General features: G+C 36.8%; 1 protein-coding gene across 3 annotated transcripts in view; it reads right to left on the reverse strand.

Moving 5' to 3' along the window:
* The window catches only part of pkn1b (protein kinase N1b), a 43,583-nt gene extending 28,700 nt beyond the window's left edge, over positions 1–14,883 (reverse strand). The window contains exon 1 of one of the 3 annotated variants that reach the window (XM_082140740.1): positions 14,382–14,883. In XM_082140740.1, the coding sequence (XP_081996866.1) occupies positions 14,382–14,411 (30 nt within the window). In that variant the 5' untranslated portion in view covers positions 14,412–14,883. Of the gene's footprint in view, positions 1–2,153; positions 2,417–14,381 lie in introns of those variants that run through there. The other 2 variants (XM_082140739.1, XM_082140738.1) reach the window with 2 other exon arrangements.
* Positions 14,884–16,220: the final 1,337 nt, after the last annotated feature.

Consider the following 16,220-nt stretch of genomic DNA (forward strand, 5'->3'; position numbering starts at 1 on the left):
ACATAATGGTGTCAATGCAGGCAGAACAATAATATTGTTGAATATTAAATGAAATGTCCCAAACTAAGCAGTCAATTAAGTGCAACACGTTTTAAGCCTGTAATTCAATCTATTCCAGCACTTTAGTTTGTTAATGATCTGAAATGAGTCAGCAGAAACAAAGGGCAGCTCTGCGGTTCAGCGCTCGTGCAGAGGAAGTCAACAACTTCAAGAGAAACTTTATATAAACTGTAAACTTACAGAACTTCTCTTTTCCATTTTGTTTTTGTTGTCATAAACTGACACAAGAGACACAGACTGAGCTGAACTGCAACCAGACTGAAATATAACACTTCACACAGCCATTCAAAGACTAAACACACGTCTGACAGTGTAAATAGAGCAGGTACCAAACTCGAGACACCGCAGAAACGTTCATCTACAGTATGTTTCAGAGCGAACGAACACACACACATGAACACTGTGACTCAATAAGGAAGTTCTACTGTGAGCAGCTCACTTACAAAACACACAGGAAAAGTCACTTCAGTAAGAGCAACACACACATAAAACATCACCACAACCCGTAGGAAAGAGGAATCGCAATGAAATCTCTTCGGAATCTCAACCGTTTCCCTGAAAACACTTCTCAGATGTTTCTCCTTTTATAAAAGAGCCCAGTGTTTCTCTTCTGGAGTTTCAGACCAGATCTCAACAATGTCTCAAACTTGCCAGGATTTCAAAGCCAGCTTTCTGAAATAAAAAGGCCGATTTCAGTGTGAACTGATTTTTGGAAATAAAACGAAGGTAATTGGAGTACGTTCAACTTCAGAATGTCATGTTTTAATGTGTTAATTGCAGATTCTTAGTAATTATTATTAGTGACATTTACAAGAAATGTCTTGTGTTTCAAAGTAAATTCGACACCCTTTTTTTCTGTGTATACTTTGGATGACAGCTAGTGACTCATTTGGGCCTTTATTTCTCTCCAAAGGAATTATATATGAATCATATGTTTTTAAATACACATTCCTCGTCTCTGAATGATTCATCAGTGCCCAAAAAAAAAAAAAAAAGTCTTTATACTTTCAATTTTCTCCTCCTCCTTTTCGACTGACTCCATCGATCCCTCTTAGAGACTCTTTCAGCATCCAATCAATTTATCTTGAATAAAATCAGGCTCCGTCCTTATTTTATCTCACTGCATATCCAGTTTGACTCAGAAACACGTCACGTCACGGAAGTAGGATGGGTGGAGAATATCACTAAAGCTCTGAGCTGCATTAGTTTCACTACAAACATCAAAAACACAAAACCAGACAGCTATAAACCATCATCATCATGATCTTTAGCTCGCGAGGGTTTAGTTCAGGCCTTGAAGGGTTCGTTCAGCCAAAAATATCAAATCATTTACTCACCCTCATGTCGTTTCAGACTTAAAATACATAAAAGAAGATATTATTTTTCAACGTCAAGTCAATGGGGTCCAAAGATGTTTGGACCAGTGTGGTAAACGTTAAAGATACTGAAAAACATATACGTTCATTGAAATGAAATAAAATAAAAACGATCTTAAATTTTATTTTGGCTGCCAAAGCTCAAATTTAAATGTTCATTTAATTGGAATAAATGGAAAAATAATGAATAAAATTGGTAACAGTGCTAAACATTTGTTAAAGTAATTATTAATCTTTGTGAACTTTTGTTAATAAAAACGCAATTGTTCATTGCTAGTTCATTAAATAATATTAACAAATACATTTGATTTTAATAATATATTAGTAAATGTTGAAATCAACAAATTAAGGTTAATAAATGCTTTTTAGCTAATAATAGTTAAATAGCATGGAACCATTTTCATTGACGTTTTACTTTTAGTTTGTTTTATCAATTTTGTTGTGCTTTTCTCCCTTTTATTAGTTTTTGTTTTCTTAAGAGCAAATTAAGATTTTATGGCAGCACTTTACATTAAGTAAAAATAAAACATAAAAAATGTGAATAAATATTAAGTAGATTAAACGATGCTAAAATAACCCCAGCGTTCTTCAAAATCTCTTCTGTTTCACTTTTTAAAAAAAGAAAGTCAGCTACAGGTTTGGACCGACATGAAGGGGAATTTTGGGCCCTTTAACAGACTGAAGAACAGTGACATAGAGCAGCTTTTGAGATCCTACCACATGTTCGGTCTCCACCGGGCTGGAGGGAACGTCCTCCAGAGAACAATCTCCCACATCTCCTTCACTATCCATCGCCACACACTCCTGTTGGGTCTGCTATCAGAGCCTCCGACACCATGAACATGAACAGCTTCCGCTCAGAGAGAACGACAGCAACAGCTTCCTGTTCATCTCGACACGACACATGAGAGATGTTTGCCGTTTACACAGACACACACACACACACACACACACACACACACACACTTATACATGGGCACGTGGATGGATCGCTTTTGAAATCTCTCAACCAACTTCCGGTTCAGAGACGAGCATTTCAGTGAGGTGTGTGTGTGTGTGTGTGTGTGTGTGTGTGTGTGTTTTAATACACAGGATGGCATTCATGAACACTTGTGACAGCCAAAGAGGAAACGAAACTGTCCAAAAAAGAAAACACACACACATTCGCACAAGTGCAACACTGAGTTAAATAGACTGTAAGGCTAAACAACAACTAAAATACAGTTTCTAGAATAAATAACATAGGGAATAATGTTCCTAAAGTGTGTGTTTGTCCATATAAAGGCACAGGACTCGTGGTCTCTGCTGTCCTCAGATGGTTCGGGCTACAAGATCTCGTGATGCAAAGCAGAGAAGTTGAGTTATTACTATATCAAGCTAGTCTAAAGAAAGAGTATGTGCTGAATCTAAACATGATCTAATTTATGATCAGTACTGTAACGTCACACCTCTTTTATCTCAGGTCCAAATTAACCAGGTTAAACAGAGAGACTGCATTCCTAAATGACAGTGGAAACCGTCCTGTGATGCTTTACAGGGTTTATAAAACTTGCCCATAACTCCACACTACCAGATGCCCTGCCCACAATTCAACTCCGCCCATAACGCTGCACTGATGCCCCGCCCACTGTTAACTCCACCCATAACTCTGTCACACCGTTAAGCCCCGCCCACATATCACCCCACTCGTTATGCCCCGCCCACAGCTAAACCCCGCCCACAGCTCAGGCTGACAGTGTTATGCTCAGCCATCCGACCACTATGTTTACAGACAACATTTCACACAAACCTGAATGACAACTTCACATCGCTGAATCACAGATGGAGTGAAGCAAAGCCACTGAGGTACACGGCCTTAAAAAAAAACACTAAACAGTTTAACACTTCACTTTATGTTTAATTGTTTCTGCAACTGTAAAATAATTAGGTTCACTACAGGAAATTACTACAACAGCTTCCTCAAAATTTTGCTTCAATATCTGAGTGAAAGACTTGGGACACCCTAGCAAAGCCATAGCAATAATCTATAACACCTAGCAACCACAAGAATACCTTATCAACTGCCTAGCAACTATATAGCAATTCCTTAGAAACCACCCTGAGCATTTTAGCAACTACCTAGCTACGCCCTACCAACCATCTATAACACCTAGCAACCACAAGAATACCTTATCAACTGCCTAGCAACTATATAGCAATTCCTTAGAAACCACCCTGAGCATTTTAGCAACTACCTAGCAACGCCCTACCAACCATCTATAACACCTATCATCTATCTAAGATGATAGGTCATAACAGCAATGCCTACCATCTGTAATACATAGCAAACCGGCTAGCTACCACCAATAACACCCTAGCACTACCTAGCAATGCACTAACAACTATTTGTAACAGCTAGCATTTTCCAAGCAACCACAACTACTTAACCATGACTACTCAATGCCATAACAAACATCTGTAACACCTAACAACTGCCTAGCAACCACATAGTAATCCTATAGCAACCACCAAGAACACCATAGCAACTGCATAGCATTACTCAGAGCATGATTACAACTGAATAGCAACACTGTAGCAATTTTCTGAACATTCCATAGGAACTACATAACAACGCCTAAGCAACCACACAGAACACCCTAGCAATGCCATAGCAACCACCTAGAACACCCTAGCGACTTTTGTTTTGTTTTTGTCAAATCAGCAACTGATTTTTTGGGGGCAAAATATTCTTTAAAACCTCAATTATAATTCTAAATATTTATTTAAAATCATGTTCTATTAAATATTAACATCATCCTCCTAGACAGGCTGGCCTCCCTTATGGGCACCTGTCTGTCTTCTGTGTTCAGAAGAGGGGCACCTTCTTTGGATTGTATTTTTCTGGTCACGCTCAGTATGTGCAACTCAAAAACGTCAGATCTAAGCCATTGCAATTTACCACTGGTGTTCCCCAAGGCTCAGTGTTGGGCCCTCTTTTGTTTATTATCTATTTACTGCCCCCATGGACATATTTTTAGGAAGTACGGTATTCATTTCCACTGCTATGCATACAACGGCCTGTCTTCCATGTCTACTTCTGTTTTCCCTACACTTTCTCTGTTCAGTTTGTTATCTTAAATTAAAAACTGGTTTTCATCTAATTTCCTTAAACTGAGATTCTCCTGGTTGGTACAAAATCTACTCTGGCAATAACTGATATCTTATCTTTGACTACTGACCAGTCCATAGTATTTTCATCCACGCAGGTTAAAAGTCTGAGTGTCATCCTTAATAGCACCCTATCTTTTGAAGCTCACGTTTATAATATCATTCGTACTGAATATTTTAATTTACGAAACATAAAAAAACACATAAACATATGTTTACGGACATATCTTCGTCCTTCTCTGACAACGAACAGCACAGCACTGCTATCCTTGTAAATGCCCTAGTTATGTCGCAGATAATAGCATTTCTCTTCTCTTTGGTCTTCCTTCTAAACATAAACTGCAGCTGGTCCAGAATCCAGCTGCACAAATTATTTCCAGAACCCCTCCCATAGAGCACATTTCTCCTGTTCTTTAACACTCTTGAAGTTCTTACTTTACTTCTATTTTATTTATTATTAGTATTTAGTATTAGTATTTATTTTACTTCCGGTAAAATATCGAATTGATTTCAAAATCTTGAAGGCTCATAATAATCTAGCTCCTTCAGATCTCTATGATCTTCTTCAAATTTATATTCCTGCCCGTACCCTCAAATCCTCTTCATCAATCTTTTTAGTCTTACCTAGGGATGCACCATATATGGGCCACCATATCGGTACCGGACGATATATGTTCATTTTTAATGTTATCGTTATCGGCCCGATATATTAAAGCCGATAAATAATGTATTATTTCCTTCAGCTGAGACACTTCAGATGAGCACTGTTCAACATGATGGTTTTGAATTGCTTGAAATATGATTGGAATCACTTCAAAAAAGGAAAATACAGTTCAGTGCAACATGTGCAGCGCAAGTCTGTCATATCAGCTACATAAAATTATGAGAACATCATAATTGTGTGTTTGGGACATGGCTTTTAATGGTGAGACTTTTGTTTTTGTAACAAGGCTCTCAAAAAATTGGATTCAGATTTATCAGCCAGGATATCAGTTATCGGCTTTCAAACATAAAGAATTATCGGTTATCAGTATCGGCCAAAATGTTAATATCTGTGCATCCCTATTCTTACCACGGGTAGGGCTTTTAGTTATGCTGCCCCTTCCCCTGGACATTCGTAACAGCGACAGTCTTCACAGTTTTAAATCTTATCTTAAAACTCATTTATTTAAACAGGCTTATTTATGATTGCACATGAATTGAGCAATATCGTATTCTTCAGTGTCTTAATGTATATTATAGTATGCTTTGTCTATTGTCATTATACTGATGATTTTAGGAAGATTTGTAAGGTGACCTTGAGTGGCGTAGAAGGCGCCTCTTAAAAATATTATATACACAATTCTGTTATATTGCTGCAGCTAATAAATGCTTCTAAATGATGGTCATCTTCACACACAGCAGGGAACTCACAGAAATATATAAATAAATGACCATCAGATTTTAATGGAGATTGAAATCAGATTATAAATGATTTTGAGAGGCGGCCTGATAAACATTATGATTATCCTCAGTTACATCAGCTAGCGTGTGTGTGTGTGTGTGTGTGTGTGTGTGTGTGTGTGTGTGTGTGTGTGTGTGTGTGTGTGTGTGTGTGTGTGTGTGTGTGTGTGTGTGTGTGAACGTAAACTAGAGCACTGGAAACACTGAGCGTGTGTTTTGGCTTATCTTTGCTGTAATGGCCTTACTGTATGTTAGCAAGAGTTCAATCATGTCTGTGAGACTTTTTTTTTTTTTTTGGTTGCATAAAAACTAAAAGCGGGTCTTTAGTTCAGCAGATTGAGTTTGAGAATACACACATACTGATTTCCATTTTATACTGTACAAACTGTATATTCTATCCTCAACTAAACCTACCCATCACACAAAACTTTCTGCATTTATATATTTTAAAACATTTTGCTTGGTTTATAAACTGTTTTGCTCATGGGGACCAAAAACATTTACTGAACAGATTATTAAATTGTACAAATATTTCACAATATTACTGTTTTTACTGTATTTTTGATCAAATAAATGCAGTCTTGATAGTAGAAGAGACACGCATACATGAAATATCATGTATACATGATAAAATATGTTAATTTTACTGTTTATTATATCATGTATTGTTTTGTGTGAGGAGATCGTATTTCACTGACACTGAGTGAAAACTACACCTGAGCGCTCTAAACATCTCCACAACCGATCAATGAAAGACACACACAGACACTTACGGACGTGAGAGAGAGAGAGAGAGAGAGAGAGAGAGAGAGAGAGAGAGAGAGAGAGAGAGAGAGAGAGAGAGAGAGAGAGAGAGAGAGAGAGAGACAGGAAGTCATTAATGAGTGTTGAGTGGACTGATCCATTTCTCTTAGTGCTTTGGCAGAAAAAACGAGCACTAATAAAAATTTAATTAGCAGAAGGATTCATCCTGAGAAGGACAAAAATCTTGTGAACTGATCACAGAAAACAAACCAAATCCCCCTTGACTCTGATTAATGCACTTCTGAAGCACTTCTTACACCAGTCGTTGTGTGTTTGCCAATCTTTAGCAGTCACTCAGCTCGGTTTACGCAGACTCAGGAGACAGAGATGATGTTTGTGAGAAAACACAACATCATTCAGTTCAAGAGCTTAGAAGCGCAGTGTGTGTTTGTCTAAGCTCACCATGAAGCTTCAAACCATTTAAAGTGCCCCTGTGGTGAAAATCAAGCTTTTAATGTTGTTTATATTGGTGTTTTAAATATGCTTTAAGACAAACCATGTGTAAATTCATAAGTCGACACCATTGCTGAGTATTTTCTCCTTAAAACTGCAGTGAACCAAAGACAGTCTCAAAAACACGGTTTGAAATCGCTGGTGTTTCTGACGTCACAAACTACCTTGTAACCAATCAGATCAACGTGTGATCGTCCACGAGTGGATCTCTGAGCCTCTGTGAGTGAGTGAGTGGAGGCAGGGCTCATTTGCATATTCATAGAAGACAAGAGCGTAGAGTTACATTTAAGCTATTTTAAGGCATGAAGACATTTTTCTTCAAAGAAAAAAAAAAACGTTTAAATATATCATTTTGGTGATCAAAGATGAGTTTGAAGGGATAAAATGATTGACTACAGGGGAACTTTAAGTATTTTAATGTCGACATGAAACTCAAACTGATTTTATTTCCATGCATAATGTGACATATTTCAGAACAAAACTGGAAAAAAAAAAGAAAAAGAAGGATGACAGCACTTGGATAAGATTAAGAAGACAAAAAAAACCAAAAGATTTCTGATGAATCAATAACAAAAAAGACTACTTTACTTACTACAATTTTAATAAAGTAAATTTAGATTTTAGGTTTGAGCATCCACACATCTCCAATCAGCTCTAGAGTTATAAGATCTGAGTCCTGACCTCTCTCACCTCATCTCGTCTCTGACACGGACCATCAGCGTTCAGGAAGCAATCAGACACAATCACGACTGTCTGTGAAATCACACTGACATCTCAGATGAAACTCTGACACGCACAGATGTATTATTCAGACATGTGAGAGTCACTTCAGAATGAAGAATCTTAACCCATCACCCATCTAACAGACATCTTGCATTTTTCAAATATACATGGACTTAAATAGTCCTGCAGATTAGTTATTAACGACTCGCTCAGCTAACGAGCTTATAGCACCTGCATGTGTATGCATTAAGAGTTTTAAAGAAAATGGTAGTTTAAAACAACATTAAATGGAGTATAGCACATCACACTGTTAAATTTAATCGTTTTACTAGAAGTTCCTCAAACAGGTTCTTGCAGTACTCAAATCATTTGCCAAAACAGAAACGTTAAGAATGATTTTAGATGAAGTTTAGCATGTCAAACCATTTAAAATAAAATAAACAGAGAAAAAATAATAAGAAAAAAGGAGTTCCTCAAAAAAATCAGCTGCAGAGTTAAAAGAAAAATCAAGCACAGCAATGTGGAAAAAAGGAAGATCATGTATAAATAAAAGCATTCAAACAGGGCCGATACACAGAAACACAAGACCTCAAAACATATACTAAAAATAGAAAATATCTGCAAATGAATTGCTCATATATTGGCTCTCTGCGTCCCGTTTGCCGAATTCCTTCCTGATATTAGTCTTGAGGACGTCATGTGCTTTAAACATTGCAAAGACTCAAAAACAGCCATAGAGTGAGCCTTATTTTAGGCTGAGCTCTTTTTATAAAGTTTTTATAAACAGCAGGGCAGAGAGTAGCTATATTGCAAAACTTTTATTTATTTTATTGGAAAAAATCTTCACTTCCAGGGAAACGTGCAAAGTATCAGTAATAAAATAGTAAAAAGTTGCAGTTTGCATCCTATTTTATGCACAAGTTGTCTTAATGAATATAAACATTATCCGCCTCAATTGGATGCATTTTAAAAACATTTAATGCACATCTTGGCCTTTCCATCCACCTTTTTTTATGCGATTTCCTACAATTTGCACAAACTAATGTGGTATCACTTTAAGGTGACGTAGTTACACGTTACTAGATTTACTTAGTATAGTAATTACAGCAAAGTATGCATAATTACTACTAACTAACTCTAAACCAAAGCCTAGCCATAACTTTATTGTAAGTACATGTAGTTAATTAACATTACTCAGTACTTATTTGAGTTAATGTAACTGCGTCACCTTAAAATAAAGTTTAACCAGAAATGTGGATGAAAACAGCCAGTCAAAAATAGGTTCTTCCTGAAGCCATCAAACAAACTGAGGTGCGGCACCTGACATCACTTCCTGTGTGTACAGTGCCTATACTGACATCACTTCCTGTGTGTACAGTACCTATCCTGCCATTATAAATATTCTAATAGTTTCACATCCGCCCCTAATGACTGATCACTCACTGAAAAACTGTCTGATGTTTCTGGACTTTGTGAGGATTTACAGCTGAACAGGAAGGGATAATAATTCACTGAACTCTATTAAAAGAAAAGCTGATTACATTTACATCATCTCTGACCCAATTCATGATGAATATTTGCTTTAAATGATGCTTTTACTTTTTGGCTGATTTATAGTCACTATCGATGCCTAGTTCACCCCATAATTACAGTTCTGTCATTTACTCACCTTTATGTTGCACCAAACCTTCTTACAATAAAATATTTTCTTCATATTCAAACTTGCATCAAACCTGACAACAGTCTTGGACACAAGTCATATGTTATAATACTGTAGATTTTCTTGTGTGTAATTTTAGGAGCTTCAGATGCCAGCCAACATCCACTTTTCTCTCACAGGTTTGGAAAGAGATGAGGATAAAAAAAAAATATATAATTTAATTGTGAACTGTCCCTTTAAGGCAAGACAAAAATAAAGAAGATGTTGGTCTATTTTGCTTCCATAACATGTCTTCTATCAGACTAGTGGAAAGAAAACATCCACAATACACATATAAGTGTTTATTATATTGTGCTTTATCTATTAGCATCTGTAGATTTCAATTATGATGCATATCTTTAAACGTCTTGAGTTTTTTCTCCACTTCAGAAACACTTGACTTTAGTTTTATTCCTGTCTACATTCTGAAGGTTTCTTCATTTATCGTTCACACTTACATAACATTTTCTTCCTAAAAACATGGCGTTTTCTGTCTGATGCCAGTGTTTTCTGATTTATGGAGTGATAAACAGATATCCAAAATCCCCACAGTAAAAATATTTTGCTCTAATGCGTCAACAAAATTAAACAAGAATTTTGAACCAGGCTTTATCCAATGTCCAGATTTTTTTTCAGGAAATATAAGCAAATTAGTGCATATTTAATAAAATGATGCATTATTTGCATTTAAACATACAATTTCATGAATCAATAGTCAACTTGGGAAATATATATATATATACACAATATACACTTTGCAATATAAAAAGCAGGAGACTATACAGTAAGTCTACTTTTGTCACAACATCTTCTGTTGACAAGGGTGAGGTTACAGACGAGGACATTTGCATCAAGGTTTCATGCACAAATCTGCCAAATGAGGTGGTCAAAATGTCTTCTAGTGTTGTCAAAACATCCCCGTCTCATATTATGTTTTGATGGTGCTCATGTTCTCTTTTAATGTAAACAGATGCTGGTGATTTTCACCATAAGGGCCCTTCAAGCCGTCTGAAGGCGTTTCTCTCCAGCCACGATGGGCAGAAAGCTCGTAACCGGAGCGCTTGCATTATCAGCTGGGACACTCCAGGGCATTAAGGCTGCTTTCTGCTCTCCTCACAGAAGAAAAACATTTGGACAATTGTTTTAGCAACCGACCCGCAGCAGGTTATTGATTTTGTGCGATGAGCTTTAATGCATCTAATGGGCTGCAAAAGCATGGGGTGAAGAGGGACACGGCCAGGCTTAAAGGATCATGGGACGGATCTTTCTCCAGCGAGCAAAATAGTTACACAAACAGCTACAGACAAATCTCATTGGAAGAAACATACCGCGCAAGTATATGGAAGTTGGGATGCACGATATATCGGCCACCATATCGGTATCGGACGATATATGTTAATTTTTAATGGTATTGTTATTGGTACAATCAGAAAATTCAGCCAATACTGTATTTAAAGCCGATAAATAATGGATTATTTCCTATACAGCTGAGACACTGATGATGTTTACTTGCCTGAAATATGATTGGAAACACTTCAACAAAGGAAAATACAGTTCATGTGCAGCGCAAGTCTGTCATATAGGCGACATAAAATTATAATGAAAACATATAATAATTGTGTGCTTGCGGGACATGTTAATGTTGAGACTTTTGTTTTTGTAAGTAGGCTCTCAAAAATAATATAACAACTTTATTAAGATTTATCGGCCAATATATCGGTAATCGGCTTTCAAATATAAAACATTATCGGTTATCGGGCAAAATTTTCATATTGGTGCATCCCTATCCGATGACGCGTGACGTTTAGCCTTTTCCGGGTCCAAGCGCTCCTCTCGTCCAGAAATAACAATGGTGGAACCTGTACATTTATTTACGACCACGTCCTTCTTAGTGAGGCACCCTTGGCGGTCAAAAAGGGTTTAAATTCCTTTAACACCAACAGAGTGGTTAGTGTAGCTCATCACTCAGGTGGCATAATTAAGGGTAGAGTCCAGGCATCAATGAAAAATAAGATTTACGAGGTTGAAGTGAGTTAGCTCGGGACACGGGACACAGCACTGCGGCATTGTAAAAACACTCAATAATAACCAAAACACTAGCGAAAGCGGTAGGTAGGTAGAGAGGACCTGGACTTTGGACCCGGAAAGAGTATTATCGGAGAGTGGTTACGTCACGACTTAACAACCGAATACGAAAGCATAACTGAATGCATTAACACATGTGGGGAAAAGCCACATGTAGCCTATACCTGCATTTCAGAATGCAACAATTTCAGAATGCAACAATGCAAAACAACAAGTTAGTATAGATGCACTATAAAATGGCTTTCGTAGAACTGAAGAGGTTTGTAAATGCAAAATACTTTGCTGCGTAAGCTCAAAAAATTGTCCAACAAGAGGAGAATCTTGCACACAACGCTTTTATTCAGAGGTCAAAAAAAGTGCAATCCGCTCAGTGTAAACATAAACTCAGTGTGTTTTGATTCACATCATCATCAGTGTCACATCATCCCACAATATCCATTTATAGGGAGGTATTTGCATCTAATGAAATGCACTCAAAAAGTTCAATTTAAAAATTCCTATACTGTCTACAATAGCATATAGCATTTTATGCTACATTTTATGCTAGATTTTTCTACATTTTTGAGTCTTTCTACTGGCACTTACTGAGTGAAAATCCTAGCTTTTTTCCAAGAAAATCCTACTCCAAATGTGTGATCACCGTGCATAGAGTGTGTTCTTGGCCTAACTTTGCCTGTGAACATTAGTTCAGTTTAAGGTTTGTGCTGAAACATTAAAAACCAGTCTGAGGCAGTTTCTCGTCCAGAGGACAGCAAGTTCTGTACGAAAAGCTGTTTAATTTTTAATTCTTCCCTGGATGAAGCTGAAACATCGATGTGACAGAGAGCCTCTCTGGTTTTTTGTTCTATAAAGCAGTAAAGGCCCGTTCACACCATTAACAACAACTACGATAACTATATTAGTGTCCAGACCAACGGAGAACGGACGATAACATTCTGATTATTATAAGTGCTTACGCCGCAGTTTTGTCTCCTGCCGCTTTAAATGCTCAAACTCTTAAAAGACTGGTGGATTCTGATTGGCTGCCAATGTTTTTATCATTCATCAGCTGAAAACATCATTCTGGAAGTGAGATTATCAAACGATATTGTTTTTCTCTGCCATAATTGTGGTGGGGACATTTATAAGAGAAAGACTGTAAATGTGTATATCTACTATCTTATTTTGTCATGATTTAGTGTGTGTGCACTAGCATATAGATGACCTCAAATATAATAAAGATGGGGGATTTTATTTGTATTTTGTTAAAGAAATAATTTGTTGGCAGATGAGATTTTCCCCAATCTAATGCTTCATAATTGGGGTTTGTAATTCAACTGTATAATTCATATTACACCTTAAACATGCTAAATCCAAAGATTTCTGATGACCACCTGACAGATACCAGCTGAATTATTCCTTCAAGGAGATACTCTTGATAGATTAGCTGACAAGACCATCATTATATTTAGAGGATTCATGTACACAAAACTAACACAGGACTGAAACAGCTGCTGACCACCTTCACTTCAATGACAAACCAGATGAAGCCTCCTAATCTAGAACAAAGATTACAAAAAGAGCAAATCTAGGTAATTTATACTAAATTACGCCAGCAACAGGATTATACTCCAGTCCAAATGCTAAATAAAGAAAAAATAATAATTCACAGAACTCATTATGTAAATGCAACACTGTAGTAAATCCCCAAGAGGTCGAATGAGGGCAGAGAAGAGTTCACCTAGTGGTTGCAGGTAATTATGGAAAATGTTAGGATCTTGGTGCGGCAATTCTTTAATAAAGCAAAACTCTCAAAATAACAAAATACTCGGAATACGGGAACTATGAAAACTAGAACAGAACAACACAATAATATCTAATGAAGATAGACAATAAACTGAGGGAAACAAAGTTAAATACACAGAGCAAACCAATCAACACAATGAATACCAGGTGTGCCAATCAATCAAACAATGAAAAACCATAGAAACTGATGAAAACCAAGGAAACTTAACAAGTTTGAACTGAAGTAAAAATAAATGAAAGCTAAATAGAATGTTTAAAAAGAAATAAAAACAAAAATAAAACAATACAGAAGCACATAATAAAATTACTAAAACTTACACTAAATTGAAAATTGAAAATATTTATATTTTCTCAGATATATATTTTATATATCTGAGCCTACAGTTCAATCTTAATAATTGTGGCAGAAAACATACATTTGTGTAAATGTAGCTAGTATTTCAAATGTGCTTTTATTTTTATATTTTCAATTTAGTGTAAGTTTATATATATATATATATATATATATATATATATAAGCAAGCTTTGATAAAACGTTTTACCAAAAAAAATAAAAAATAATAATAATCCTGCAAAATATTACATTAAGTAAAAAGAGACTGCCTGCTCTCGACTGCCTGTCTTATAGGTTTTGATAGAAAGCAGAATTGCTATGTTCATTATATCTGTTGAGTGTACTTTACATTCGTATTCAATTATCTTTTAAATTAAGACAGCACACACACACACAAATAAAAAATAGATTATGTATAGTGCATTAGAGCAGTGCAGCTCATTGACGGGAGCGACAGATGGTCTAAACTTACACGCATTGAGCCGCTGATGTTGATGGCCATCTCAGGTGTCAGGGTGAGGAGATGCCGATGCTTCTCACCTGAGCAGCTTCAGTTTCACCAACGAGTCACATCATCATAACGGCAATGAAGCGCTAGACAAATGAAGCAGATCATGTTGTCCTGTTGCGCTGCCGCGTTCGGTCATAAAGATCACATCCACCGAGACATTTCTGCGAAAACCAGCGTCAACTCCCTTGACGAGGCAGAGGAACAAGTTTTATTGGTCGCTCAGTTTAGATTGGATCGCATTCATAGCCTAAAATGTGTAGCATATAGTATTGAATAAAGGGAAGTTGTTTTCCGTGCGTCTGGGACAGATATTCACCCCCGGCACACTGGATAGGCTAAATGAAGTCCAAAATTAGACCCTAAAGTGCATCTTTGCAGACTCCAGGTCGGGTTCAATAGAGAGTCCCCAGGAGTGCACAGTTATCCGTCCTGCCCCTGTCATTCTATGATGAGACTAAAGCACGTAACCGTCACCCGGTGGTGCGCGCTCTGGAACTCGACCAGCCGCCTGCATGCGCGCACCGGAGCGCAGTCATGTGATGGACGTTTGAGTCCGCCATAGAAGGGAGCGCTTTCGTTTTTACTCTGACTGCTCTAACCGTATTACACTTGTTGCCATTTCGACCTCTAGCGGCAGTCGCACGAAACTTTGAAATTGGTCGTGAAGCAACCGTTAAAATGACCCTCGTCACCATAGTAAAATGAATGGTTTTAATTGTTTTAATTAATGTAATGCATGTATGAATATATCCACACAAAACAAATCACCCTCAATACAAAAACAAAAAAATAGTAGATTTTATAGAACGAATCACTTGATTTAATGATTACAAAATAATTATTTCTGCCATGATTATTATTATTATTACAGAAATAGTGTTTAAATAAAAACGTTAAGTGTTAAATTTTTTGTAATTCTAGCTTCGCGCTCATAGTTTTCATTAGAATACATCACATCCGGTCGACTAGTCGCATACGGTCTAGCCGCAGAAGTTCAAATATTTAAACGCATCCGATGCTCAAATCGGATCCAAACTTTTCACATACACATATGGATCAGAACTGCACACACAGCACCCGTACTACTCTCCAATTGGAAATAAATGACTTCCAGTCCAACGGCTGTCATTTGTCGCAGTGAATAGGCAGATTTGGGCAAAGTGAAATTCACATTGAAGCTCTAGGACAATAAAATCTACAATAACATTTTTGGGGGGTAAACAATGATTCACCATAAGTCACTTGCAGAAGCCAACTGCAAAATCCCCACTGATAAATTTACACTCCTCAGTGTACATGTGTCCACACTACAGGATGTTAAAATAACTCTGAAGCAGTGTTGAAGTTAATGAGATAATTAAGTGATTAATTATGTGATGATTGAGCATTTGTGATGAACATAACAAGCAGAATCACTGAAGGAAGGAGAAACAACAATAACAGAAAAAAAGAGAAACACAAGGACTACAACTGACTTCCAGCCATTACACATTATTGCACTTGTTTAACAGTTTGACTTTATGTCAGACGTCTACAAAAGTTCTTATTGAGAATTAAAAGAAGTTTAGATGTTAATGTTTTAATGAAAGTGTCATTTGAAGTTACCATTATGGTGATCAGGGTTTGCTTTATTTGGTCTCTTGACCCTTTACTTTTTAATTTTACATTTTCTCTGGCTGATCCAACTTTGTGTTAATCTCAGATCCAGCAGTATTACAAAAATCAGTTAGAACATTTTAACAAACATGAGCATAATAGGTTGACATTCACTGACACACACAGATATAAACAATTAGCACA

The sequence above is a fragment of the Leuciscus leuciscus genome (assembly GCF_965113295.1).
Source record: "Leuciscus leuciscus genome assembly, chromosome: 1".
Taxonomy (NCBI): domain Eukaryota; kingdom Metazoa; phylum Chordata; class Actinopteri; order Cypriniformes; family Leuciscidae; genus Leuciscus; species Leuciscus leuciscus.